General features: G+C 45.0%; 2 protein-coding genes across 2 annotated transcripts in view; one reads left to right on the top strand and one right to left on the bottom strand.

Annotated features, from left to right (window-relative positions):
• Nucleotides 1-968: 968 nt before the first annotated feature.
• On the top strand, nt 969-27,576 carry gsna (gelsolin a). Its single transcript, XM_062555047.1, has 16 exons — nt 969-1,131; nt 10,988-11,185; nt 12,321-12,475; nt 13,654-13,815; nt 15,884-16,033; nt 16,792-16,881; nt 17,503-17,635; nt 18,485-18,789; nt 19,635-19,768; nt 20,417-20,507; nt 23,078-23,248; nt 24,242-24,416; nt 24,832-24,953; nt 25,092-25,169; nt 25,266-25,326; nt 25,708-27,576. Exons 2-16 carry the CDS (start codon nt 10,993-10,995, stop codon nt 25,875-25,877), a joined length of 2,190 nt encoding a protein of 729 aa, XP_062411031.1. The 5' UTR covers nt 969-1,131; nt 10,988-10,992; the 3' UTR covers nt 25,878-27,576.
• Nucleotides 27,577-27,662: 86 nt separating this feature from the next.
• The window catches only part of stom (stomatin), a 15,181-nt gene continuing 14,912 nt past the window's right edge, over nt 27,663-27,931 (bottom strand). Inside the window, exon 7 of the mRNA XM_062555048.1 lies at nt 27,663-27,931. This exon is cut by the window's right edge and continues 2,260 nt beyond it. The gene's annotated coding sequence lies outside the window, so the exon portion shown is untranslated.

Genomic DNA, 27,931 nt, shown 5'->3' with positions numbered 1-27,931 from the left:
GGTTAGTCTATTAGAAGTAGCCCAGCCAGCGTTTCTGATCCTGTGGTCCTGGACTGTGAGCACCGACAAGGCTTGAGTGCAAGTGACACCCCTTAGGCTATTGTATTAAGACCAGCATGCATCATACTAGAACTGCCAGATCTGCGTAGCATTGTATGAAGTGCAATGGACCTAATCCATATAGTAGGAATGTGGTGTCCATACAGATGCTTCATGATTAAATCTAAATGTTCCACCACACACACACACACACACACACACACACACAGAGAGAGAGAGAGAGAGAGAGAGAGAGAGAGAGAGAGAGAGACCACAAAACCCATACTGTCTCAGCCTCTATCTCCCTTGTGTTTAGGTTTCCAGTCAGTCGGCTTCCAATATTTTAAAGTACAAAAATGTGACATTGTTTGGGAATTAACCTGCACTCTGCTGAAGGTAGCGGTTCGTTCATCCACAGAAGCCTGGTTAGATTTCCCCAGCGCACATCGAAACTTGACTATTTGAACAACAGAGGGCAGCAGATGTTTGTACGGGCATGGTGAGTGCTCTCCAAAAATGTCCACACACACAGCCAAAAGTTTTAGAAAGCTGTCAGGCCTACCGTACACATTAGCCTGTTCGGTTTTCCCTGTACTCTGACAGGTTGCTTAATCATTGTGAAACAATTAAGTTTTTAAGTCATAACTCACAAGAAAAAATGGACAACGTTTATACACTGTTAATACAATTTTTGACGTGCGTCAAGTCCGCGCCTTTGCGCATAGCCTCCCAACGAGGTCGGTGGCTCACAGTGAAGGGCCTGGCAAGCTTACCACGGCTAGACTGCATGCTGAGATACGGCACAGATTTGCAGGAGAGCACGGTCAGACGAAGGCCGCTACTGTCGTGCTAGCGTAGGGGAGGAGTCTAGAGTGCTCGGATCCCCCCACATAGCCTATGTGCCCTCGCAGCGGAATCATAGCGGCTGACTGTATGCAGTGAGTCAGAGGGGTGTTGCCCGAGCCTCAAATACGCAGACGCCCAGCCCCATCGACACTGTTTCTTTCTGCAGCTAAATATCTTCCATTCCCCCGAAGTTTTTTAGTTTTGTTGCGGCTCCTGCTCTCACACACCCGAAACAGCAAACGCGAGGTAAGAGTGTTTTGCTTGAACTAGCCTATACATTTCGTCTGCTACTCTATGATGCTTTGGTGCAGGCTAATCAATGAATTGTTTGCCTCTGTAACACACATGGGGGCTAAATTGACCACTTATTCCACTGATTTTGATATTTTGAGTCATGCGTGACTTTACCTGAAATAAGTTCGCGCATTAACATGCAGACGTACGCTCGTAGCCTATTCATTGTCTCCGACCGTCACTTTGTCCTGTCCTGAACCTGCAGAATCATAGGCAACAGATGACGTTAGGCTACACAAAGCCACGTCGAAAAGCAGTCGAAAAACTCATCAGAGTTGTTTGTAACATACTCATCCGAGCGAGTCATTGGACCAGGACAGTCAAGGCCATATATGGAGAAGACTGAGAAAAATGGTCAGGGATGACAAAAGAAGCGAATTCTTAGATGAGGATAAGATGCAGCCTAGCTTTTGATTGGATAATGAGCGGAAGGGTTTGCCTGCCCAAACAGATCTGTTACAACACTGTTGTTACACCTCAATAACTCGTCCATGAGCAGGCCTGCAGCTGTATTATAATGTCTCAGTCATTGTTACAGTAAAGTAGGCTAATATGTGGTATTACATCAGGTTCATTTGTTCTGTCAATCAACAAAGATCAGAACAATTCGTTTTAGAAATACCTCTTTCATACCCTGCAAGTACATTTCTTGCCAGGCTCACAGCGGTGAAACTTATTGAGCTATAAAAGTCTGATATTATAACATTTCGGCAGAGAGTAGCCTACAGAGACATGGGGGAAAAAACACATGCATAGGCCAGACATCTGTCAGGTAACAGCTGGGGTTGATCCGGCCTTGATCGATCAAGGCCACATTCGTTCCACAGTGTGTGCCTGTCTGGGTGGTGATGTAGACCTGACCACACCCTACTACACTAACATTTACTTCAATGTATCTCTGAAAATATTTGAGCCATTGGACAGCAGACTAATTTATCATGTTTATTCATTGAGTTTTTCTGAGGACAAACTCAACAGTGGAAGACAGACAGTCTAGCCTGTATTATATTAGCCAGAGTGGGATCAAATGCTTAATGTGTTGCCACTGCAAGAAGTGTGAGAACAATTTATAGCTTCCTGCATAGGCGGCTGGCATATGAAAATGTTTTGTTGCCATAGAAACAGACAGTAACAAACATAATCTCAGTCACTTGCACATCTCCAGCCTCCGTCACTAAATATACCCACGATGAACAAAACAGGAAGTCAGTGCCTCTACACTAAGACTTGCCTAACAGAAGCACAGTCATTTTCTCTTTTAGTATGAAAAAGTGATCCTGGAACAAGATATGGTTATGGCAGCTGTACAGTCCGAGTATTTCAAACATGTAGATGTACACAGTATATATATTTTTTTTTAAAACGGATCATTTGTTACGATGGTTAGGTCTTAACTTCATTGCAGATAACCTTGCCTTGTTAAAATAATTTCAACTTAGAGCCACAGTCACTTTGTTCAAGTGAAGGCTCTGAAAACTCCCCCAAACATAGATAGGAAACTCCTGTGGGACAAGTCTGAAACTCGCAGCCACTTGTTCCTTATCAGGGCCTGGGGCCGGCTCCTGAAACTGCACTTGTGTGTAACAGTTTGATACAGATAGCCCACTGCATGTTGGAAGGGGTGAACAGGACAGGCGATATGAAGCGAGATGTGCTTGTGGATGGGTGTAGGCAGGCACATAAGCATTCAGGAATGAGACAGACAGACGGAGGGGGGTCGGTAGGGGGGTGACCAAACAGCTGTGTTAGAGGGCTGTGGAACGTATGCAAAACCTCACCAGGCCTCTAATCTTCCCGCACCAACATTGAGCTCAGCAGGCAGTCTGGAACAATGACTGGTTCTCTGCGCAATGATGGTTGCTGAGCATGCATGGATGAATGGATGTTTTTCTGTTTCCTCATCCTGGTAGACGGCAAAGGCAGAGCCACAGAAATGCAAAGCAGCCAGCCACCCCATCGCAACAAACATGCTAATAAAAAACCCCAAACCGCCCCACTGGCTCTCGGCTCGGCAAAAATCGGTCTCTCGACAGACCTTGAAGGCAGACAAGCACAAACACATAAACAAATCATGGACTATGGCAAACAGCAAGCCTGTTATTGGCCTAGCCCATAGCACTTTTTTTGGAAGCGCAGGGTGCAGTGAATAAAAGTCAATACTTTGACTTGGCTCACACCTGTTTACAGGTTTACCTTTGCATTACACAGGCTACGATTGTCAATGTAAGTGAGCCATTACCAGACTAAGTATTTGCAGGTAATGTTGAGGGTACTTCCTGTTGAGTCGGACATAACAGATGTCAGCTAACATAGCCAGAGTGGCTGTGATCAAAGCTAACCTGCAGGCCTTGTAGTTTTCTGCTGACCAGACCTTTTGTGTCCATGTATGGATGCAGGCAGGACTTTAATGAGGCTGTAAAATATGGTGCATCCTACTCGCTGCGTCTCTGTCTGAAGTGAAGGGCCCCTTTTGTTTGCCTGAGTGTGTGTGTGTGTGTGTGTGTGTGTGTGTGTGTGTGTGTGTGTGTGTGTGTGTGTGTGTGTGTGTGTGTGTGTGTGTGTGTGTGCGTGTGCGTGTGTGTGTGCGCACAAGAGGCTAAAGACCCCATGCTGAGGATTTAGTTGTTTAGTAAGGTAAGGAACGAAAGAAGCCTCTTACATTGTGCTCTCTCTCTCTCTCTCTCTCTCTCTCTCTCACACACACACACACACACACGTACACACACACACACACATGTACACACTCACTTGGAGAGGAAGTTTGGATGGAGGAGATGAGTCATCCTGGAAATACCACCGGGCAGAGGATTCTTAAATGCTTGTGTTAAATCTTCTCCGCAGACTTCTGGCTGACCTACGTCTAAACAGTTCAACAGCAGTCACTGGACACCACTACGATGTCAGCCATTTGATTTAAGGACTCTGTTATTCCCCATAGCAATCATTAGAACCAAACCAATAGATTTTTCCATTGGTTGCTCCAAGTCCAAGATATCCAGAAAACATGATATGCCAGGCATTCCAACAGTCATATCTGCCTTTTGACGGTAAATAGCAGTAAACCTGTACTGCTGCACACTACTGTATGTAGGCTTTGTGCTACTGTAATCCATACAGAGTTATGTGTTATGCAATTATTTTTGGAGTATCAAGTATGTAATAGTATCGTATTGTCCTTAGTTGAACAGGGGACGTTGGCAGGACCTATGTAGGATACAATCTTAGATGCAAAATACACACATACACACACTCACACACACCTGCAATGTCTGTAATTGTTTAGCTGAGGGCCATTCTTATCGTAGTTGAAGTTCTTTCGTTTTTATCCCAATGCCAGCAAAGATAGCCTATTGCCTTGTGACCTTCTCAACACTGCTGAAGTATAATGGAATGTAGGCCTTAGCCTCCAAGAGCTGCCATAGAAATCGTCTGAACACTCTTGATTCCAAAACACAAATCACAGAGCATAAAAAACACAAATCTTGTTATCAGCTGAGCTCACAGTCACAGTGTTAATACACATGCAGTGGATATGGACCTGAATCTGGACAGCTGCAGAGTGCAGACAGGTCATAGACAGATTAGTTCCTTTTGCTGTGCTTCAGTATCAGTAACATCAAGACACCGCAGAAATGCTGACAAGAAATACAAATCATCTCCTGAGCGAAACATACCGTAATACAATGAAGTGATACTTCAACTGCAAACAAACACACAGTTGAATAATATTAGAATGAGAGTGTGTTCCAGTCACACACACTGACCAGCTGCTGGGGCGTGATTCGACTCTGCTAGCGTGAGTAGGGAGTGACCTGTGGATTGGTGAGGGGTTAATGTGAGTCAGAGGCATGAGGATGCTCATCACCCAGGGCCCCCTGTCATGGCAGAGTGCCCACAGTACGGGTGGGTGGTGGGCTGGTATGGCTCGGGGGCAGGCCTATCCCTGCTGGCACCTCCCCACTCTTCCTCCTCCTCCTCCTCCTCCTCCTCCACCACATGTGCCAGTGAGACAAGTACCAGAAGTCATGTGACCACACAACGCTATTTATATCCCCAGCCAGGAGCTCTCTCTCTGGCTGTCTCTGGGTCTCTCTGTGTGTGTGTGTGTGTGTGTGTGACAGTCTGTCTGCTACCCTATTTTCTGTGCTGTCCTTATTAACAGCGCAACAGATTAAACTATGAGGGATATGAGTTGACTTGTGTTGTCAGTTTTAGTAAACCCTCATGTTGAGCATAATTGCTAACCTATCATTTGTACCTATCATTTGTGTGTGTGTGTGTGTGTGTGTGTATGTGTGTGTGTTTATGTATGTCTGTGTGGGTCTCTGTCACTTTGGTTGCTATATGACCTTGTTTTTTAACATTCCTGAAAATGTAATTAGCCAGAAACAGTGCTGTTTGGACTGTCACATGGAAAGAGAGTTGTTTGATCCTCCTCTTCGCCTCCTGTATCTTGTGTGTATCACTTCAGTCACTTCCACTTTTTTAACACACATCAGTGTTAAGGATGTTCCCACATATGAACCCTGGTGTGTCTCAGGCACTGGCAAGTGCACAGGCAAGCGCATGGCGGGCGTGGCAAAGTAGTAATTTCACTGTCTGGCCATTGGTCAGCTCAGGTTTGAGAATTGTGAGTCTGCACCACTTTGGATTAATATCAGTCACTTTTGCCTTTTACAAAAATGCCTAGCAAGTCCTCAATTTATAATCGAGTTGATTATATCTGAAACTTTCTTTCACTGTTCCTCCTAAACGAGACAAACCTCCCAAATACAATATCCTGTATTCCTCAGACTTGAGGAACTGGGCACTGAACAACAGTAATCTATTCATGGTGCTGTTTGGAGTCCTGCACTCATAAAACCCTCTATAGAGTTTGTGAATGCCATAGCATGGAAACCTGTGATATCCATCATGTTAATGGTTCATTAGATGAGTTCCCAACACAAGTGGCCCTCAGATTGCTTCAAATTGGTTTCATAACAGCTTGGCCGCTACTGCCAGTGAGCCACTGTTGGGTCTGAGGGATGGTTTTGGCCCCTTTTCAAATGCCCTCCCTGCCAGTCACACCCGACAGCTGCATGGCACTCGCAAACAGCCTCTCTGTTAGCACTGTGGCTGTTGACATATCTCAGCTTCATTAAAAGACAGAAAGAAAGAAAGAAAGAAAGAAGGAAAGAAAAAGAGTGAGAGATGCTATATCTGGCCTTTGAATTCCCACTTAATCAAAGCGTGATGTTTGAAATAATATCTCGACACCCAGCGACCGACACCCTTGGTGGGTTAATTACGTGTCTCTGTCTGTGAGATGAGAGAGGCTGGGTAGAGCACTTCATCACACGCCGCTCACGCTCTCACCACACTCGCTATGCTAATCTCCCTGGGTGCATCTGACAGCAGGCTTTGATGAGCCAACTGACAGCAGCAGAGCAAAGGCCCGTGCTCCCTATCTATCTACCTGTCTCGCTTTCTCTCTCTATCTATCTATCGCTCTATCTCTATCTGTCTCTCACCGTTTCTCTCTTCCTCTCTCTCTCTCTATCTGTCTCTCACCGTTTCTCTCTTCCCCTCTCTCTCTCTCTCTCTCTCTCTCTCTCTCTCTCTCTCTCTCTCTCTCTCTCTCTCTCTCTCTCTCTCGTTCACTTGCCCTGTGCTGTGGCTCACTTTATCCAGTGAGCCTGCTCACTCGGGGTGCTGTTCCCACGCAGGTTTAAATAAAGTTCTGGAGGTACTAGGGAGTTATGGGCTCAGCCCCAGAGGACAGCCCCAGGAATTCAGAACCACAGGCCAAGAGGAGCCCAACTTTGATTTTTTTTTTTTTTTTTGCACAAGATTTCCATTTAGAATCCCAAGGCGATTAGGAGAGAATCTGTTTGGTGTTTACATCAGATTTGTTTTGATGGTGTAACCTAGACCAAACTCAAACATGGTCAGTGGCCTTCAGGCATAATATACCTGACAACGGAAGCCTTAGTACTGTATGTTTTAAATCTTAATGTGAAAGCTATTCTATGGGAAATCAGCTTTGCTGCACTAGATATCCACCAGTAAGAGTGTGAATTAGAGCATATTTATGGCTTTGAAGATACCTTCCTCTTACTATGCCCTTTATATGATGCTAGAATGGTTACATATTAACTATATGAGAAATCAGTGTGACGTTTATGGCCGGAGTGTAAGCGGATGGAGGAAATGGTTGGCAAGGGAACCAGAGTTGTTAAACAATGGAAAACCAAATGTTTAACCACAGAAAATACACATCATCACCATCATCATCCCCCAATGACTCATACTGTACTTTGCACTCACATGCACTGACACACACACACACACACACACACACACACACACACACACACACAAGCACACTCACTTAGTCCCAGATATCTTCAACATCAGGAATATGAAACTAGTTAGACTGCATGACCAGAAACTACCATATCACCATAACTGTTCACTAGCATCATGGATGGACTTAAGAACACTTGAAGAGCGATAGCATGTGTTCATCAGCACAGTGCACTTAATGATAGTACAGGGAGGGTCGAGGAGACACTTCTCGCGGTTGGGATCAGCACCAGACATCAAAGGAGCAATAGAGGAAGACAGAAAAGGGAACACCTCTGAGGGAACTGCCTGTTTCAGACGCACCGATGTCTTCCCTTCGAGTCCAGTCACTTCCCTTTCTTCGGTGGGGGACACCATTTAGAGATGTGTGTGTGTGTGTGTGTGTGTGTCTGTGCACATAGTTGTAGTGTGAGTCGGAATAGAAACACTGACACATCAGCTCCGTGGAGAAGGCCTGTTCTTGTCAGGAAGTGCCTCGTGAGCCACAGCGCCGCAGAAGTACGCCCAGCTTCTCCTCCCTCACCATAGCGCACGCACAACGGTAAAGAAAAGGGGAACGCCGCGAGATCCTCTCGTTTCCACAGAGTGCTGTGTTTACGCGCTCACTCAGTGGACCTACTCAACGAGGGGAGGCAAGAGAGGCCTGGAATGTAAACCGGAGACTTTAATTGCTTCACAATGTGCACAGAAACACACACACACACACACACACACACACACACACACACATAAGAGTTTACGAGGGTCTCGCAGAACCCTGACCGTAAGGAACAGCACCATTTTATTTGCGCACATCTCTTTCTCAGTCGCTAGTTGTGCGGTTTGCTGTTGATGCAACATAGCAGCGGTGAGGCCGTATCTACTGTACTGTACGCGGGCGGGGGATGTGGTAGCTGTTTTTGACATTGTTATCTGGTTATTGAGTTGCACACTTCCCTCCCCCTGGTCATGCTTGGTCTGCTCAGATGAAATATGTCACGTAAACTCATAAACCTACACATGAGTGTGTGAACTATGGACTGGACAAAGTCTATAACTCACACACTGAACAGATTCCAAATCATAGGGTAACCCAGCCCGGGATTCCCATACATTTTTTCCCATTCTTTTAGAAATCTGCTCACAGTTCTCTGCAGTGGCTTGAGTGTTAGCTTTAGCATCTCTCTCTGCACTACAGTGTGTCTGGGCTGCTGTGTGTTGAGAGAAGGGGAGAGGGCGCTGACTGTGAGCAGCTTGACTAGTCTCCTGTTCCCACAGATCTACCTGTGAGCCAATACTGCTGATATAATAAGATCTATTAATGAATAATAGATCATCGTGAGATGAATAAAAAACTATAGCACTGAGACACATTAATGTGTAACAAGGAATGAGAGAGAAAGGAGATCAAGGAGCAACGTTTAAGAGCTGAGTAAAAGTGAAACTTAAGGTGGCGCGGCAGACATCACAGAGACAGGTCGAAAGAGAAAGAACTGACAAAAAAAGTGGTAGATAAAGAGAAAGAACACAGAGAGAGAGGGGAGAGAGGGAGAGAGAGAGTATGTGAGGAGGAGAAGCTGCAAGGCCTCTCTGACTGTTTGGACGTGTGACTCATGACCCAGGCACGCTAGCCCCCCCTCATGCCTGTCCAGCTGGAGTGGGTGCCAACTGGCCGCTGTGTGGGCACCTTCCTGAGGCGCCCTGCCTGCCCACGCCTGTCACTGCTTACAGCTGGCACCATGAAAGCTAATACACTATTTGTACGTCTGAGTGTGTGTGAGTAGTTATCGTCAAGTGCTGTCCTAGATTGTGTGTGTGTGTGTGTGTTTGTGTGTGTGTGTGTGTGTGTGTGTGTGTGTGTGTGTGTGTGTGCGTGTGCGTGCGCGTGTGTGTGTGTATGAGGGTATCTTTGCTCTGGCTCATAGTCCTTCCCTTTCCTGTATGCCCTGTATGTGAAAGGGGGAAACACCCAGCACCAATGGTGTGTGTGCGCATGCTCATGCGTGTGTGTGTGTGTGTGTGTGTGTGTGTGTGTGTGTGTGTGTGTGTGTGTGCTGCTCAAGCCCCTCGTGCAGATTCAGCTGATAACTATCTCTTGTTATTTCACCCGTGAGCAATACAAAGCCTGTAGCACGACTGACTCATAATCTAAACATTGCTTACGGGTCAGTTAGTCTGCATGTGTTAGTTAGAAGGTCTCCATGGACTCACCGTGCACACAATCCAGGAGGAAGGTTAGAAATGTTGGCCGAAAGTCTACATCTGATGTCTCTCAATGGACATTTAAAAATATATTTATTGGTTTTCAAATTCCGCTCTGAGGGTGGGGCGTATGTGTACGTTAGGTGGAGGCAAAGGGAGGTTGAGTCTAGGAAATTCTATAAAAAAAAAAGTAAGTGAAGAGCCTTTGAGTGTTTATTTAATCTGTTTTTAATTATAAGAAATAGAAATATAACACACAATATAACTCCACGAGATGGAGGGGCATGCAAAATAATCAACCGCCTGGCATAAGAGTGTAGCGAAAGCTATAACTACCCAAGCTTTGTTTGATAGGCTCGCTTGGGACTCAACTGGAGTTAAGGCTGAAAGGGCACGAATCGGGTTTGGGGTCAGGCCAAGTTCCAAACATCTCACTGAAAGCTTTAAAGATACTTATCCCAAAGGGTGCGAGAGCTGGGCACAGCCAGAACATGTGTACCAGTTCTGCTGGCTGGCCTTTACATCGTGGGCATGATGGATCAATGTTTGGGTAAATGTTTGCCAGTTAAGCATTGATTTAATGAACTCTGTGAAACACTTTCAGCTGTATCACTGTAAGCCATGTAGAACAGATGTAGATGACGTGTGTATCGGGTCTAAGAAAGACTCCCATTGGTCCTTTTGTCAAGTTAACCCCCAGATCAGTGTCCCAGGCTCTATTCAAGTGTTCAGTGAGTGAGGATTAAGGTTACTGATAGACCCATGCAGTAGATCTGGGATTTTAGTCCTCTGCAGCCCGAGTTCAGCACTAGGATACAGTCATGCTGTGTCTTAACGGGCTTATTTGGAAATGAGGTGAATGCCTTCTGCACAAAGTTCCTATTCTGAAGATAACGAAAGAAATGTTTTGTGGGTAAATCATAGGTTTGTGAAAGTTGAAGGAACCTCCCATATATCTCCCATATATAGGTTCCGTAGTCTTGTAATCCCTTTGCTAGATTTTTTAATCATACAATTTGTATCTTCTTACATATGACACCGTATCGGAGCATCTATGAACATAGGCATTAAACCTTTAAAACATTAGCACTCTTTGTCAACTTCTGACCTAAGTTTGCATCCATAAGAGAGCGAAAACATCCTTCAACCGCAATCTTTATCAGTTAATCATGTGATTTTATTATGCCCATAAATCCTTCCATGTACTCACACAGTCACACTAATTAGAGGCTCCCGGTCCGTGTACTTACCAGTCTCTGCTCTCTTGTGCCCCCTGCAGGAAGGATGGTGCACCACCCCGAGTTTGAAGGAGCTGGACAGCAGCCGGGTCTGCAGGTGTGGCGGGTGGAGAACTTCAAACTGGTGCCCGTTCCCGAGAACCTCTATGGAGGGTTCTACACCGGCGACGCCTACGTCATCCTCAACACCATCAAGCAGCGCTCTGGGCAACTGCAATATGACCTGCACTTCTGGCTGGGTGAGGGCTCAGGGGTGGAGGGAAGTCGAGCTGAAGTCAAATATTAGATTAGAGTCAGTGAAAAAAGTCCATTTAAAGTTCAGTGAGTAGTTAACTAGAAAAGCACTCCGAGAGCGCAGTCCTCCGCTTCTCCAGACGGTGATACGGATCACTCCCAAAATGTAATAGTTTCTTCCTTGGGCCATTTCAGACATTTCCTGAAAAACGTTTTGACTTATCTGGCTAATAAACAGACAAACAAGCAAACAAACAAACAAACAAACAAACAGACAAACACACCCTGATGAAAACATAGCCTCCTTGGTGGACACTTTTCATTCAGATGTGTGTATGTGAGCATGTATGAGAGCGGACGTAAAAGAGAGCAGCATTCTCAAATTGTGTGTGTGTCCTCGGTGAACCTCCAGGAGTGTGTGGCTTCCGCTTCCCTCTCCCAGGGAGTGCCGCTCGGAGAGAGAGAGAGAGCGAGGGAAAGAGAGTGTGTGTGCCCGACTGGCGCCGTCTCTGTGGAATGGAAACGCTCTAATTACACATGCAGATCAGCACTTATTAAAAAGCAGCAGAATTAGTCAGCATAGCACAGCACATACCAGCACAGCATGGACTCAGCACCCAGACACAATAACACACAACACACTCAGTTTCAAAATATGTATGCAAAAATACATGCAAAGCTGTTGTGTGTTTGTGCCTGTGTGTGTGTGTGTGTGTGTGTGTGTGTGTGTGTGTGTGTGTGTGTGTGTGTGTGTGTGTGTGTGTGTGTGTGTGTGTGTGTGTGTGTGTGTGTGTGTGTGTGTGTGTGTGTGTGTGTGTGTGTGTGTGTGTGTGTGTGTTTGTGTGTATGTGTGTATGTGTGTGTGTGTGTGTGTGTTCATGAGTATGGTTTTGTATGTCTGTATGGCACCATTCTAATCTGTGTGTGTGTGTGTGTGTGTGTGTGTGTGAGTGTTTATGAGTATGATTTTGTATGTGTATAGGAGACCATTCTAATCATGTATCTCTCTTTCTGTGTGTGTGTGTGTGTGTGTGTGTGTGTGTGTGTGTGTGTCTGTGTGTGTGTGTCTGTGTGTGTGTGTGTGTGTGTGTGCGTGTGTGTGTGTGTGTGTGTGTGTGTGTGTGTGCGTGTGTGTAACAGGTGACCACTGCACGCAGGATGAGAGCGGCTCAGCGGCCATCTTTACCGTGCAGATGGATGACCATCTCGGAGGGAAGCCCATCCAGTACCGCGAGGTGCAGGGCCACGAGTCCAAGACCTTCCTGGGCTACTTCAAGAAGGGACTCACCTACATGGTAAGAACCTTATGATCTCACGTGTCTGTGTCTGGGTCTGTGTCTGTGTGTGGATAGACAATAGAGCAAACAGGTTATCGTGTCAATGACTTGATCCCATTCCGATCTTCATCGGTACAAAAATGATGATGATGGTCTGAATGGGACCGAAAACGTTTGCACTAGGGTAGCACTTCACACTCCTCACTGGTTGGATTCAACTTTTCATCAGCAACATTGGTGTGCGAGTTCTCTTTTTGACTGAAGGACTAAGAACCTTATGTTCTCACGTCACCAAGTACATGGGTGTATTAACTTGACTACTGCATTTGTGCAACTTTGGATTTGTTGAGTAATATAGTATTTGTTTTAGAGTTATTTTTTGTTTCGTATAGCTTATATATATATTTTAAAATCTTCTGACGCTGGCAATGTTGCAGTGACCTAATATAGTAGCATACCATTGGTTCCAAGGCTTTTGAAATGGTGGCCTAGCTGAATACAGAAGGCTTGGTGGTCTCGGTGGAAGAAGTGTATTCCTTTTCCTGTTGCAATGCTGTGTAAAGGACGTGCCTCACTACATTTCGGCATTTTAACCACCTTCCTCAAATTACATTCTTAAGCAACAGTCTGTTTCCTCTGCACACCAAACTATGCAATAAATGGAATAGTTGTTTAGACAATGTGCTGGCAACCTAGCCTTCCTGGATGCATGAAGTTCTCACAGGCAAACACACAGACACAGACACAGACACAGACACACACACACACACACACAGACACACACACACACACACACACACACACACACACACACACACACACACACACACACACACACACACACACACACACACACACACACACACTTTGACACACTTTGATGCAGGATACAAAAACATCACCTGCACACACTGCTAAGTTCCCAGCCAAAGTTTGCAGCTGCTCTTTGTTACAGTAAGTAGACCTACCAATCAGAAGTTAGTAAGTGTCAGTTTCTGAATATGCCCAAAGCTGTCAGACATCAGAATCACTAACCTACAATTGTTAACTAGCTGACGTTTGGTTAGTTTATTAGACTATATTCATACAAAGACACACTTCCAAGACTTCGGTTTATAAAAACATGTTGTGTTTGTGAGTATAGATATATGTGCAGATATGCAAGCAAACACCTAAAATGCTTTCTTTTGCTACAGAAAGGAGGAGTGGCATCTGGATTCAAACACGTGGTCACCAACGAGGTTGTCATGCAGCGCGTGCTCCAGGTCAAAGGTCGCCGTGTTGTCAGGGCCACAGAGGTGGCGGTCAGCTGGGACAGCTTCAACACCGGAGACTGCTTCATCCTGGACCTGGGCAGTGTGAGTGGTGGCGTACATTTTGTTTTTTTGTGGATTTCTGATAGAGAGACAGAAAGGTTACCCAAAGGAAAGAGAGACTTAGAGAGAGAGAGAGAGAGAGAGAGAGAGAGAGAGAGAGAGAGAGAGAGAGATTAATGATCGTAGGCTTGTTAAAGTGTTCCTTGCTTAAAAGCTTTCCATATCAGATGTTACTTTTGCTGTTTCAGCCCTCAGAGTAATAGCCCAGTTTAAACAAATCACTCCTCTTGGAGTTCAGGGATGTTCAAAGACAACAGGCTCCTCCCTGAGAACAATCTAGCACACTGAAGGCTCAGTTGAAATCCCTGGCTGGTTAACTTTATTACCAAGCAAATATTCAATAGCCGCATATTCTGCTGAGAAGCAAATGACTTGCATAGACAGAGGTGGGCACAAATACATTTTTTTACTATTTTGTTGCAATTGTAGAAAATACTGGCTCATAAAATGTAGCAAAATAAAATACAAAATACTGATGTGAAAAATACGTTTCATTAAATTACAAGTAATTAGTCATTTGAAAATTCGAAAATACACACACAATAATAATGGTATAACAACTTAAAATAAAATGAATCATTGTCCCATATCTATGTACACTATGATTGAACTAACAAAAAGTAGGCTTTGTAACAGTGGAATCAACTACTGTGATGGAAAAACTCACACCAACCAGTTTACTGTAACACCAAATTACCACTCACTGACCACACACAGAGACGAAAGTAGCCGTTGAACTGTCAATACCTCAAAGCATCACAGCCTGACTACTGTACAGTAAGTCTATAAGCCGATGCAACGCTGAGCAGGAGAGTGGATGTACAGTATATTCTGCAGAATATTTAACCAAATTTGAGCAAAATCTGGGACTGGAGCAGCTGACATCTTGGCAAACCAATCAGGGATGTGAGTGACATCAATCCACCCTGCAAAGTGTTTTTGGGTGTTGTCATGGAAACTTTTCTATCTCCAGATAACCTTTTGCTCTCTTGCTCCTCTGTTTCATTTTCTTGTTAACCAAATATATGCGTGAAGCTGTGGTCTCACATAAACATAACAAGCATAAAAACTTGAAATATAAGCAAAACAAAGAGCTGACTGACGGACCGCTGGTTTTGTAAACCCTTACAAACCCTGAGTTTTGTAAAATACATAGCTGATGGACAGACAGAAAATTCCTCTGACCGCAAACACTTGCTGTGTTCAGATGTACCTTCTCTACAGAGAGTACAATCTTGTGTATATTAATTTTAAGCTATAATACTAATTAAGACAACATAACAGGTTGGAATTAAACTCATGTTTTTGGAACATACTGTACATGTACTACATTTCCCTTTTTGTGCTAGAAATGCGTGTCTATTGCCTACACATACTGTACATGACTGGCAACATGGGGCACAAACAAGATAACATTCTGTAAGATATCCCTGTATACGGAATGAATTAAAGGTGGGAAAAAAAGTCACCTAGAGCAAACATCTCCTCACTATCCACTAGCTGTCTGTCCCCTGAACACACTGAAAAAAAAAACACGGCCTCTGTAGACAGTCCAGGCTCCACAAACTGCAACACAAACAAACTGGTGCAGCCTGAGTTTTCAAATTTTAGTCTTGTAGCATTTGACACACCTGATAATTCAAGCTCCTGAAGCTGAAGCTAGTTAGGCCTACTTTTTAAGTTTTTCAACTTTCAGACTTTTTCTTAGGGGATGATCAAACAGAAATGACAGATTGAATGCTTGTAAGTTGTCTTATAGGGTGACATAAAGTTGGTACAAACAAAACAATTGGATTTACAACCCATGTTGACCATTTTTCCAACTTCAAACATGTCCAGAGGGGATCGTAAAAGAGAAAAGTTGGATCTAACACTTTTAAGTTGGTCACAATGTGGGATACTACTGTACTGCAAGAAAAGGAATTATGGAATTATGAATAAATATGTATTATGTGCTTCATAAATATGACTTTATCAGTATTCAGTTGCCCATCGTACGTAGGCTGACTTCTACTCTGCCTCTGTTTTCCCTCCTCCTGTGTTCCAACAGGAGATCTACCAGTGGTGCGGCTCCAAGAGCAACCGCTTTGAGAAGCTGAAGGCCACTACGGTCGCCAAGGGCATCCGAGACAACGAGCGCAGCGGCCGAGCACGAGTGTATGTGTGTGATGAGGGGAGTGAAAGGGAGAAGATGATTGAGGTAAGTGTGCGTGTAGGTGTGTGTGTGTGTGTGAGTTGTCTGTGAGTGTGCGTGTTTGTGTGTGGGTGTGGGTGTGTGTGTGTGTGTGTGTGTGTGTGTGTGTGTGTGTGTCTGTCGTCTGTGTGTGTGTATGTGTGCGTGTGTGTGTGTCTGTGTGTGTGTGTGTGTGTGTGTGTGCGCAGGTGCATGTGTGTGTGCGTGCACGTGTGTATGTGTTTGTCTGTGTGTGTCTGTGTGGCTGTGTGTGTATGTTTTCGTGTTCACATGGGAAGATAGGGATTGGAGTGGGTATGTGGGGTGTGTGGAAACTACACTGGCCATGAACATGTTGAGCAAATGTGAGCAAATTGATTGCGCACGTCTAGCCAAGTTGTTAAGTTGCGAGAGCAAGCCTCTGGGTGCAGAGAGCTGATGCAGACGTCCACCGTGACGTCTTCCTTTCATGTCTGTATGAGTAATACAAGAAAATGCTTTGAGCTCAGACATCAGTAATGATGTGTGTGTGTGTGTGTGTGTGTGTGTGTGTGTGTGTGTGTGTGTGTGTGTGTGTGTGTGTGTGTGTGTGTGTGTGTGTGTGTGTGTGTGCGTTTGTGTGTGTGTGTGTGTGTGTGTGTGTGTGTGTGTGTGTGTGTGTGTGTGTGTGTGTGTGTGTGTGTGTGTTTAACACGTTATCTGTGTGTATTTGTGTGTGTGTTTAACACGTTATCTGTGTGTGTGTGTGTGTGTGTGTGTGTGTCTGTGTGTGTGTGTGTGTGCAGGTTTTGGGGCCTAAGCCAGACTTGCCTGAGGGAGCCTCCGATGACATCAAAGCAGACGCGTCCAACAGGAAGCGGGCCAAGCTTTACAAGGTGCCTGATCTGTGAGCTTATTGTTGCACATGCCAAACTCTTAAAGGTGCTTATAATGTAAGCCTGGCGCAAACAAGCCCGCTTTTTTTGCTGACATTAATTTTTATCACCAAATCAAAATTGCGAGGGCCTCTGAACATGAGGGAATCATTTCCTACCAGATAAAAGGCCTGTTGTGTCATATTTGGAGTGTTTTTGAAAGCTGCTAAAGACTAGCAGTGAAAGAAGCCAATGTCATTCAGCGGCGGCTTGCGCTATTTACAAGGGAAGACAATTAGCCGGCGCACAAATACGGACTCTCCCTCTTGTCTTGACGCTTTATTTTTGACAGCAACAGATTGTCTTCTGTTCATGCTGCCCAAATTAGTTATAAATTATAAATCTCAAGCTTGCGGTCATTTTTATAGTTCCATTTGACAGTCAAGATAGTCAACAAGATGATCGTCATTAAACAGTCAGTAGAGACGCAAGCTAAGTATGAAAGCCGGTTGTGCCTTAATTTATGATTAATCAGTCACTCAGTTGATCGAACAGTCATTTCGTGACACACACACATCTTTTATGAAGGGCCGAGGCTATGCCCAAGGAACCAACTTTGACCTTTGACCTGTGCTGTCTCAGGTGTCCGATTCCACCGGGGACATGGCCATCGCGCTGGTGGCGGCCGAGAACCCCTTCTCCCAGAGCGCTCTGGAGTCCAGCGACTGCTTCATCCTGGACCACGGCGGCGACGGCAAGATCTTTGTCTGGAAAGGTAAACTGAGGATTCGGCCGTGACGACCGTAGAAGAATTGTGCATCTATTCTAGTAGACACTGTACTGTATTGACATCTTTGCGCTGATCTCAGTCGGAGTCTAATCATCTGTGCCAAAGCCCGTTAGCGAGTGAGAAACAGTAAAGTTGGGTGAGACGGGAATGGAGGAATGGAGAGATCAATAGAGAGAAGAAGAAAGAGAAAGACAGAAAGGAAAGAAGCTTAGAAGTGGCTTAGCAAGAGTTCTGTCTGACAATGAAACAATAGATTCGTCCCATCATTTTTAAGAGGGCTTTTTTTTCAGGGCTTTTTCTTGGGTAATGATTGAGAAATAAAACTATTACGAGTCAATTGTTATGTAAAGCAGAGAAAGAGTTCCACTTTATTGTTTCCAAAGAACTTTTCTTCCTTCCCACTAATTTCAATTCTGGCGTGAAGTCTCTCCATCCCCTCTGCATGCATTTCCAATTTCATTAACTGGGGCATGATTGGGAAAACAATTTTTAAAAAGTATTTCACTTGTGACTTGCACTCAAAGTTCTCTCTCTTTCGTTCTTTATCTCTCTCTCTCTGTCTCTGCTGTGCTTTCTCTTCCCTCTCTTTCATTTTGATGCGGTCCCCTGTCTCTCATTTTTGACTTTGTCTGCTTCTCTCCCCCATTCTCTCTCTTTCTTTCTCTCTCTCTCTCTCTCTCTCTCTCTCTCTCTCTCTCTCTTTCTCTCTCTCTTTGTCTCTGCTGTGCTTTCTCTTCCCTCTCTTTCATTCGGATACTGTCCCCTGTCTCTCTCTTTTTTTTAACTTTGTCTCTCCTTCTCTCCCCCTGTCCCCCTCCTCCCGACGTCTCTCAGGAAAGGACGCCAACATGGACGAGCGCAAGGCGGCCATGAAGGCGGCGGACGAGTTCATCAAGAAGATGGGCTACCCCAAGCACACGCAGGTGCAGATCCTGCCCGAGCACGGCGAGACGCCGCTCTTCAAGCAGTTCTTCAAGAACTGGCGCGACCTGGACCAGACCGAGGGCCTGGGCGTGGCCTACATCTCCAACTCCATCGCCAAGATCGAGAAGGTGGCCTTCGACGCCGCCACGCTCCACGAGTCGCCCGCCATGGCCGCGCAGCACGGCATGGTCGACGACGGCAACGGCGAGAAGCAGGTAATGGGGACAGCGCAGGTGTGGAGAGCTGAGAGCTTAGAGGAGCTGAGAGTTTACACCATATTATGCTTTTGATGAGTTCCAGTGAAACACTGTAAGCCTAGATATGATACCACTGAATTATCGATTGTGCATATATAGCTAATGGAAGACACTTTCATTGTAATAATGAGTTCATAAGGCAATATTCATCCAGCCTGTCAACTTTCAGACCTTTAACATTTATGGTAGTGTGCAAATTTGGCCATTGGCAATGTATTAATGACAGCTTTAAAAAGAATACTTTTTGAAATTCTGAGCAATAGCAGTTCATTATTCAACACTTCTGTGACGGAACAGCAACATGGAGACACAAGTGCTAATGATTTAAACCTTACTTCGAGTCCAAAGATCAGATTTAAGTCTTTCTTGTACCGTGCGCTCATGTAATTTCTTAAACTTCCATAAACATTTAAAAGGTGTTTTTAAAGGCCTCCAGGTGTTAGGGCCATTTCACATGAACAGTATTTTCAGATAATTACTCCATAAACAGTGCTTAATAAGGCTATTAAAGTCTAATCATCATCTCAATCACCACATCTTGCAAAGCACACAAGCATATCAGTAGTTCAGTAGTTATGAAGTCATTACAAGTTGGCATTGCTTCTGGATGTTTTTATTTGCATGTGTTTTTGGGTTGGGGTGTGCTTTTTGTCAACATCGCCAGACATCACAAAAGGAAGCAGATATGCCATGAGAAAACACACATTTCCTGGTAGTTACACGATGTCAAGGACATAATCTGACCCAACACGCATCCGGTGCAGATTCGAAAGCCTGCTCTAACTTGAACTTTGACCTTTCAGATCTGGCGTATTGAGGGCTCCGACAAGGCTCCAGTTGACCCATCTACCTATGGGCAGTTCTATGGAGGAGACAGCTACATCATCCTCTACAACTATAGTCATGGAGGACGTCAAGGACACATCATCTACATATGGTGAGTAATCACACTACTGAAGAAATTGATTGGGGAAGATTTCATATAAGTATAATTTAAAGGCCCATTATGTAACTCTAGTAATTTCTTTGTTGATTTCACACTTTTGTTGTCACATTTTTCTCTATGGAACCCCCCCACCCAAATTTCACAACCAGGTGCATATTTCACAACCGTCTCTTTGGTGTTTTCGCTGGCTCTGCCATAATGAACATCTAAAGTCATTGCTGCTTGGTCTTATAGCTAGGTGGCATTGCTAATCAGTGCTTGAGGGGGGCGTGTGCATGTCCAGAGAATTTGAAACCTTTTGTGTTTCTCACTCCGTCCTTACGAGACTTCCTGATTTAGACTTTATCGGGACACTAGCGCAGATATTGCAAGGCTGGTTTTTGGCTGTAAGGAAAGCTGCTATTTTCACCACAATAAGTCATTTAACCATCACAATGATTTCTAAACTGTTTTATTACCGTTAAAAATGTTGCATAGGGGGCCTTTAACTCTAAAGTAAGAACTCTTTTTTGGAGAGGCCTAACATTTCCTACTTAGTTCTGGTACTGATAGTTCTCATTAGGTTCCTCATACTCAAAAATTGTTCATTTGTTGCTAGTTGCATTTTATCCTTGGTACATTCACCTGAATTTCCCACAGGCAGGGAATGGACTCCTCCCAAGATGAGATTGGTGCATCAGCGATCCTGGGTGCCCAGCTTGATGATGAACTTGGAGGAGGTCCTGTCCAGGTAAAGTTAATACTGAATTAATCTAAAACAATACTGAACACACATAGTATTTTTGACAGTAAAAAAAAAAACCCAAAAGAATGCAACCATATTGTTTTGAAGCTAATTTTGGTCATTGATGAGATGCTAAACTTTGAACTTGAATTTCCGCATTTCTACAATCTAAGGGTAGTTTTCCTGAAAAAGCATAAACAATTCTGAAGTAATGTTTAAAAATCTATCGGTCAGCAGAGCTGAGAGAAACTTCAGGAGCTGCTAAATTCTCTCAGGCTCTGTTGGCAGCCCGAGCATCCCTGTAGGAATGTGTTTATTGCATTCCCATAGGAGAGAATCCAAAAAGCACGCTCGCATTTAGCTAGGAGGAAGACTGCGGCTAGTTTGAAACTTTGAATTGGCTAGTTTTGGGCCAGACCTCCAGTTGACTGTGTCCTGACCTAGAAAAACACAGCATTCTTCTGCTCCCCAATTCTACTCCTCCCCAAACAGCTGTTAACACCTATAGTGGAGTCGTTGTCCTTCAGAGTGCTGTGGTCACTCTCTGCTGTGTCCTTCCATTCCTGACTCCTCCATCCGCTTGCTCCCTTTCCTTCCTCCCATCCAACACTGTCACTCCCTCTCTCTTTCCTTCCTTCCTCTCTAATCCCTCGTTCATCTCCCCTGCCTCTCTGTCTGCAGGTCGTTGGTGCTCGTCTTACCACGCAGGTATCTCTGTTTATGTGTGGGCTCAGATACTGTATGCATCCCACAGGGGTTGACCAGAGAGAGTTTGAATGCTGGTGCATTGTGGGCCAGTATCCCAGGTTATAGGCAGGATTGAGTTTTATTCTGGATGGAAAGTTACAGTAGGTGTGATTGAAAGCCAAGTGTAATGGCTCAGGACCAGGCTAGAAAAGCTGTCTAAGTGTAATGGGAAATGTATTAGTGGATTTCACAAATTATCTCCAAGGGGTTAAATTAAGCTTGTCCCAAAATGTACTACCGACTACTTTTAAATATGAAGCTCTTTTGTGGACTGGTACGTAGATAGGCTCTGTAGGTGTTGTCTGCCACAGGTACTACATTACCCAGTCCCCTAGGGAATGGTCATTAGTGTCAGTGGCTAGTTTGGGTGTAGCTGATAAAAATCTGATAGGAAAAATAGAGGCAGACAAACAGGACATGCCACTGAGATGTTTGTGAGGGACGCCCAATGCTGTCATTTGTTCCCTGTTGCTGCTACTGTAGCTGCTGCCACTGAGAAAATCAGCCCTGAATGCAGAGTATTTCAGCTCGGCCAGATGCACTCGCAGATTCAAAGAAAAGGATAAACAGAAAAAGTAGAATGCAACAGAATTCATTCAACCTTTATTTATTCTCGGAGGGTCATTGAGGGAAGCCCTCGTTTTCAGTGAAGCCGAGATAAGAATACACAGTTCCCACATCTGTGGTACCTAATCCTGCAGCTATTATAGGTCTATTATAGACAGTGTTGTGACTCTTAGACATTTCTGAGTATCTGGGATCGTCTGTGCCCTTCTCTCTACCTCCCGGTGTGCCGTCCATCTCACCCAGCATGACTGTGTGCTCATTCATGTCCATATGGTGGTTTGTGTGGTCACTCACGCATCGTGTCCAAGTGCCTGTCCGGTCGCCACTTGTGCCCGCCTGTTATTCCAGTACGGCATAACTGTGCCTGTGTGTGTGTGTGTGTGTGTGAGTGTTTCTGTGTTTGTTTTTTGGGGGGGTTGTTTGTGTCCACTGTGTGCGCAAACACACTGTGTTGCGTCTGCATGAGGCTGAGTCGCTGCATGTTTACACTCTTCATCATATCATCCCATGCGATGGCTTCACGGTGACATTATTGGAAAATGACAGAGGACAATAGGGCGTGGAGTCCAAGAATCCCATGAGACTTGGGTGCGACGAGGGTATCGTCCGTGCCAGCGAATTCACACTTTATGAAATGCCTCGAGGGGGTGAATCGAGGTCACGAGGCAGAAATGTGTGGACTGGTGCGACAGATGCAAACAGACGGGCGATTCAGCGTGGCGAGAAATGGTGGCGCTGCCCAAACAGCCGGTCTCAGTGTTTTGCTCGGGAGGAGCGGGGAGGGCATGAAAGGGGCCCTTTTAGCACCGACTGAGCGCAAGAGACTCCACACAGACTAAAACAGCAGGCCGACCCAGACGCTACCCCCCCCCCCCCCCCCAAAAAAAAAAAACATGTCACACGGCCAACAGCTGAGGATGCTGGGATCGAGGAGTTTGGCTTCGATGTCGCATTCCTGTTGTTGACGTTCGCTACTGACACCCTGTGGCCACAGTGTGCAAGCACAACTTAAAAAACAGCATGATGGAACTTACTTTAACTAAACAAGAGTGGTCAGATTGATGTCCATGGTCCTCATTGTGTTACGTCCTAGCATTGTGTTACATTCTGTGGATTCCTGGGTCATCAATCACATCATTATTTTGAGCATGCTACCACAAGGCTGTAAACCAGAAAAAAAATTACAAAGAATAATCCTTGAATCTTTTTGTTCTTTTCACGTTTTTTGTGTGTGTGTGTGTGTGTGTGTGTGTGTATCTCAGGTGCGTGTGGTCCAGGGCAAAGAGCCTGCCCACATGATGAGTCTGTTCGGGGGGCTGCCCATGGTGGTGCACAAGGGGGGCACGTCCAGAGACGGAGGGCAGTCGGCCCCCGCGGACACGCGCCTCTTCCAGGTGCGCTCCAACTCCACTGGACACACGCGCGCCGTGGAGGTGAGTTCATGCCGCTCTCCGACGCTCTCCCACAACATGCACTGTTAAACACTATCACAAGGTGAGTTACAGCGCTGTAAAACACAATAGAAAAATAGTGTTAATGCCGCACCACTCTCTCCGACAACATGCACTTGTAAAACACTATCAGTAGGTGAGTGACAGCACTGTAACAGAGGTGGACATCCCAGGTTCAGAAAGTAAAAAGTCCTGCCAAATATTTGATCCAACCATTTAAACCAGCTCATCCTAATTAGCGGCCAGGTACAGTAGATCAGATCATTAGTGATATCATCTATGTTAAGTGCACAGGTAGAAAGAATTCATGGGTTTCATCAGGTCCCTTTCCACAGGTGTATAAAATCAAGCACCTTGATTATCAATGCAGACTACAGTACATGGTGCTTGATTAATACACCTGTGGAAAGGGACCTGATGAAACCCATGAATATATGGCAGGACTTTTACTTTGAGGAACCAGGAATGTTCGCCTCTGGCGCTGTAAAACACTATCAAAAGGTGAGTGACAGCACTGTAAAACACTATCAACAAATTAATGTTCATGCTGCTCGATGCTCTCTGACAACATGCACTGTAAAACACTATCAAAAGGTGAGCGTTCACAACATTGTAAAACACTGAAGATGAGTGTCTGTTCAGTGGTGATTGCTTGGCAGTGTAATCTCTTTTATTATCAAAATATACCATGAACTTTAGGCTGGTGGGTTGTTACATATAGTGTAATTATAGTGTAGTAATACTATAGTATTGTAATGCTACCATTTTCTGTGGCATATTTTTCTTCAATGTTTTTTTTTATTTATTTTAAATGCTACTGTGTAAACACAATGGTACTTTGATACTTTCTTTAACATAATTGGCTTGTGACAATTAAATACGCAGAATTTGTCTTGTTAAAATATCAATATTCAATTTGGAGTTTGTTTGTTTGTTGACCTTTGACCTTTGACTTGACCCCCGACCACGCCTTAGGTTGATGCTACGTCCTCCAACCTGAACTCGAACGACGCGTTCGTCCTGGCGACCCCGGGGGGAGCGTTCGTGTGGGTGGGCCAGGGTGCCAGCGACCCCGAGAAGCAGGGCGCCCAGCAGCTGTGTGGCATCCTGGGGGTGTCTGCCTCTGAGCTGCCTGAGGGAGGAGAGAGCGGTGCGTGGGACACCAAACACACCCCGACACACACAACACACACTCACACACGGCAATACGACACACACTCACAGAGGCCAACACAATACACATTCACACATGCCAACACAACACACACTCACACAAAACGACACAACACACACAGCAACACAACACACACACACAGCGGCCAACACGACACACACTTACACATGGCGACACAACACACACTCACACCAGCAAGGCAACACACACTCACACACGCCAACACAACACACACCAATACAACACACACGGCAACAGAAGTGTGCATACACAGCTGCTCCTTAAAAGTCGCTTTACAGTGACTCACAAACACAGAGCACTCATAACAGTCACAGTTAATTCAGTTATAGTCTGAATCTCCTGGTAATGGCTGACTTTCATTCCCATACAGATGACTTCTGGGAGGCACTGGGAGGCAAGGCAGCATATCGCACCTCCAGCCGTCTGAAGGACAAGATGGACACCCACCCGCCCAGACTCTTCGCCTGCTCCAACAAGACAGGCAACTTCATCGTGAGTCTCACAGACCCCTTTACCCACAGCGTTTCATTTGTCCTGTCATTTTAAAAGTCCTATTAAGGACACAATTTCCTATTCAGACTCAGTTTTGGTATTTGAAAGGATGTGTTTAACCTTGTTGTCCCGCCTCAGATTGAGGAGGTACCTGGCGAATTGACACAGGACGACCTGGCCACAGACGACGTCATGATCCTGGACACCTGGGAACAGGTAGGGCAGAGACACCTGTATGTCTGGTCACATGACAGGGGAAACGGATGGAGGTGATGCAGACATTACTGTAACGGCTCTCTGAATTTTCCACAGGTGTTTGTATGGATCGGCAACGAGGCCCAGGAAGAGGAGAAGACTGAGGCCATGGCTTCCGGTATGTTCTGAAACCTGTAATCTCTTTATTTAAGGTCACAAAGGATGTAAGCATCTGACGTCAGCTATTAGTCAGATAATCCCTTTATTACATTGGAATCTATGTCAATCATGTCCGTATTCATGGAAACAGACCCACAACAGAAAATCAATTAGACCACCAAAACAAGGTCTGTAAGTGCTCAAACACAAGTTTAAAAGATGTCATCTTCGTCATACTACAGTATGACAATACCAAGAGGCATCATTCAGAACCGAGCACTTCAGTTGCACACCCAGTGTAACCCTAGTGTAGACTTTAGGTCGATGGAGGTCTTTTGTGCAGAAAATGTGGTCCTGACCCCCCCCCCCCAAAAAAAAACCCTCTTCTCTTCCCGTCCAGCTTCTCGCTACATCGAGACGGACCCTGCCAACCGCGACCGCAGGACGCCCATCGTGAAGCTCAAGCAGGGCTTCGAGCCGCCCACGTTCACCGGCTGGTTCCTGGGCTGGGACCACGACTACTGGACCAGCGACCCCCTGGAGCGCGCCATGGCTGAACTTGAACTGTGAACTGTGACCTCTTTACCTTTAACCTTATTTCGCTCCACTGCCTTACCGCCCTGAGCTGAAACCCCAGGCACTCCTGAAGGAAAACAATAATTAGCTACTCTGTCTGCATGTAGCAGTTCCACGTGTATGGTGGACAATAGCCATTTTTCTGCATCTTTTATTTATGCTAGTTTGAGGCATACGCACTAGGTACATAGAGAAGACCTGTTCTTACCTGGTTTTTACACACACACACACACACACACACACACACACCACATACCTAACTGTTTTACAATTATTAGGAACACCTGACTCGTTTTGACATCTCCTGCATGTTGTTTTTCTATAGAAGTACACAAAGTGTGGTTTTTATATGTCAGCATTAGTGTTGTCCAACAGTAAGGACTTTTACTTAGACATACCCCTTCAGGGTGACTGTTATAGATGCTGCTGCATACTGTATGCATACTGCCACAAGTAGGATTATATTCAACATGAAGGACCCTGTCAAGATGCTTTAACAAAAGAATGAACCTCAAACATTTATGCTGTCTTTTTGGCCATCATATGAACTATTTGTTGTCCGCAACTATGGATAGGCTGGGTAATGAAATCTCTACCCATTTTTGATCTGTGAAGCCTCTTCTGAAAGAGTAGATGAAAGTGCAATACTGCCAAAAACAAACCATGTTCAGGCCTAATAGTTCTCTACTGCAAAGTATTTGAATCCATTCCACATTCTAACTGGTACAGTGAGATGATGACTAAATGAGAGTGTGGTAGGGAACTGATATTCAAGCAATAACTACAAATGGCCACTAGAGGTCTCAGGTTCTCCATTTCCAACGAAACAGCCATTCAGTTCATGTTGGCGCCCTGATGGCTACGCTCCACCAGTCTCCTATCTACTCCTTGACATCCACCAGTCATTTATCTAATGAGGACGCTTCTTTCCACTCTAATGAGACTTAAACATACAAATATGGAGATTCCCTGTCAGAACAAACAAATGGGAGTGCTCTTGGACAATGGTAGTGCAATTGAATGACGAAACCCTATAGCCTTAATCACATTAGTCATGCACTTCATGTGCCAGGGCTGATGAATGGGGCCTTGGAGGGGGGAAGGCGCTGGTATCTTGGGCTGGAATGCTGGAGCGCGACTGAGAATAGGTGATGTGTCAGTGGCACTTTCAATTTGTGTTGCTATTCTGGGATGTGATTAAATGGGAGGACCGGGGAGGGAAGTAGGTGGGGGAGGCATGCTCCATCTGAGACCTTCAGAGGAGGAGGCCCGTTTCATTTGAGATTTGCTAAGGTGTTATCTCTAGATTCACCACTGTATGGTCGCATTACAAGAGCTTGTCACGTTCAGCTTTGTTTAAATGTGCTGAACTGTGTGTAGAGCCAGAGTTCCTTCGCAGGTAATTCAGTGGATGGAGAAAGATCTAGGCGCAGTAGCATCACAGGGCAGACGCCATCTTGAACACATCCATCGACGCAGGCTCGGTCTCCTCCAGTTGGCTTTTCCCCAGCCCTGCTTGTCTGTAGCTAAAGCTTCAGCCAGACCTCAAGAGGGTTTCCCCTGCTTTGCTGCTTCAAGTTTACAACCTCAATGTTGCTCCCTCAACTGCAGCATTCATTCATTCCCTTGCCTTACTTTTTTGTTACGATAAATACAACCATGACAATTGATGAAAATAAAGAAAATAAACACATTTGTGGTCCAAGATGTGGTGTGATTTTATTTTTAGGTGGAGTTTGATCTGGAGTGTGGGTAATAGAATCAAGCTTAGTACAAATATGGTATAAACCATCAGTTGTTTATTGTTTTATTGTTATATGCGGATGTCCGTGCGTGTTTTCAACATTACACAACTTCAACACATAGAGGTGATTTGCAAATGTATGCAATAAACACCAACTTCATACACAAGGGTATATGGAACTTAATACACAAACTTATTTCACATACATTTAACAGTAGAAAGATTAATATTAACTTTATTATGGCAATACGTGCTGTTCGGCACATACCCGGAAAACACAGTATAGCAAAGTGCACCAGGAAGC

The sequence above is a fragment of the Sardina pilchardus genome, chromosome 14 (assembly GCF_963854185.1).
Source record: "Sardina pilchardus chromosome 14, fSarPil1.1, whole genome shotgun sequence".
NCBI classification, from domain to species: domain Eukaryota; kingdom Metazoa; phylum Chordata; class Actinopteri; order Clupeiformes; family Clupeidae; genus Sardina; species Sardina pilchardus.
Note: the sequence above shows the minus strand (reverse complement) of the source record. Positions and strands in the feature narration are given on the sequence as shown.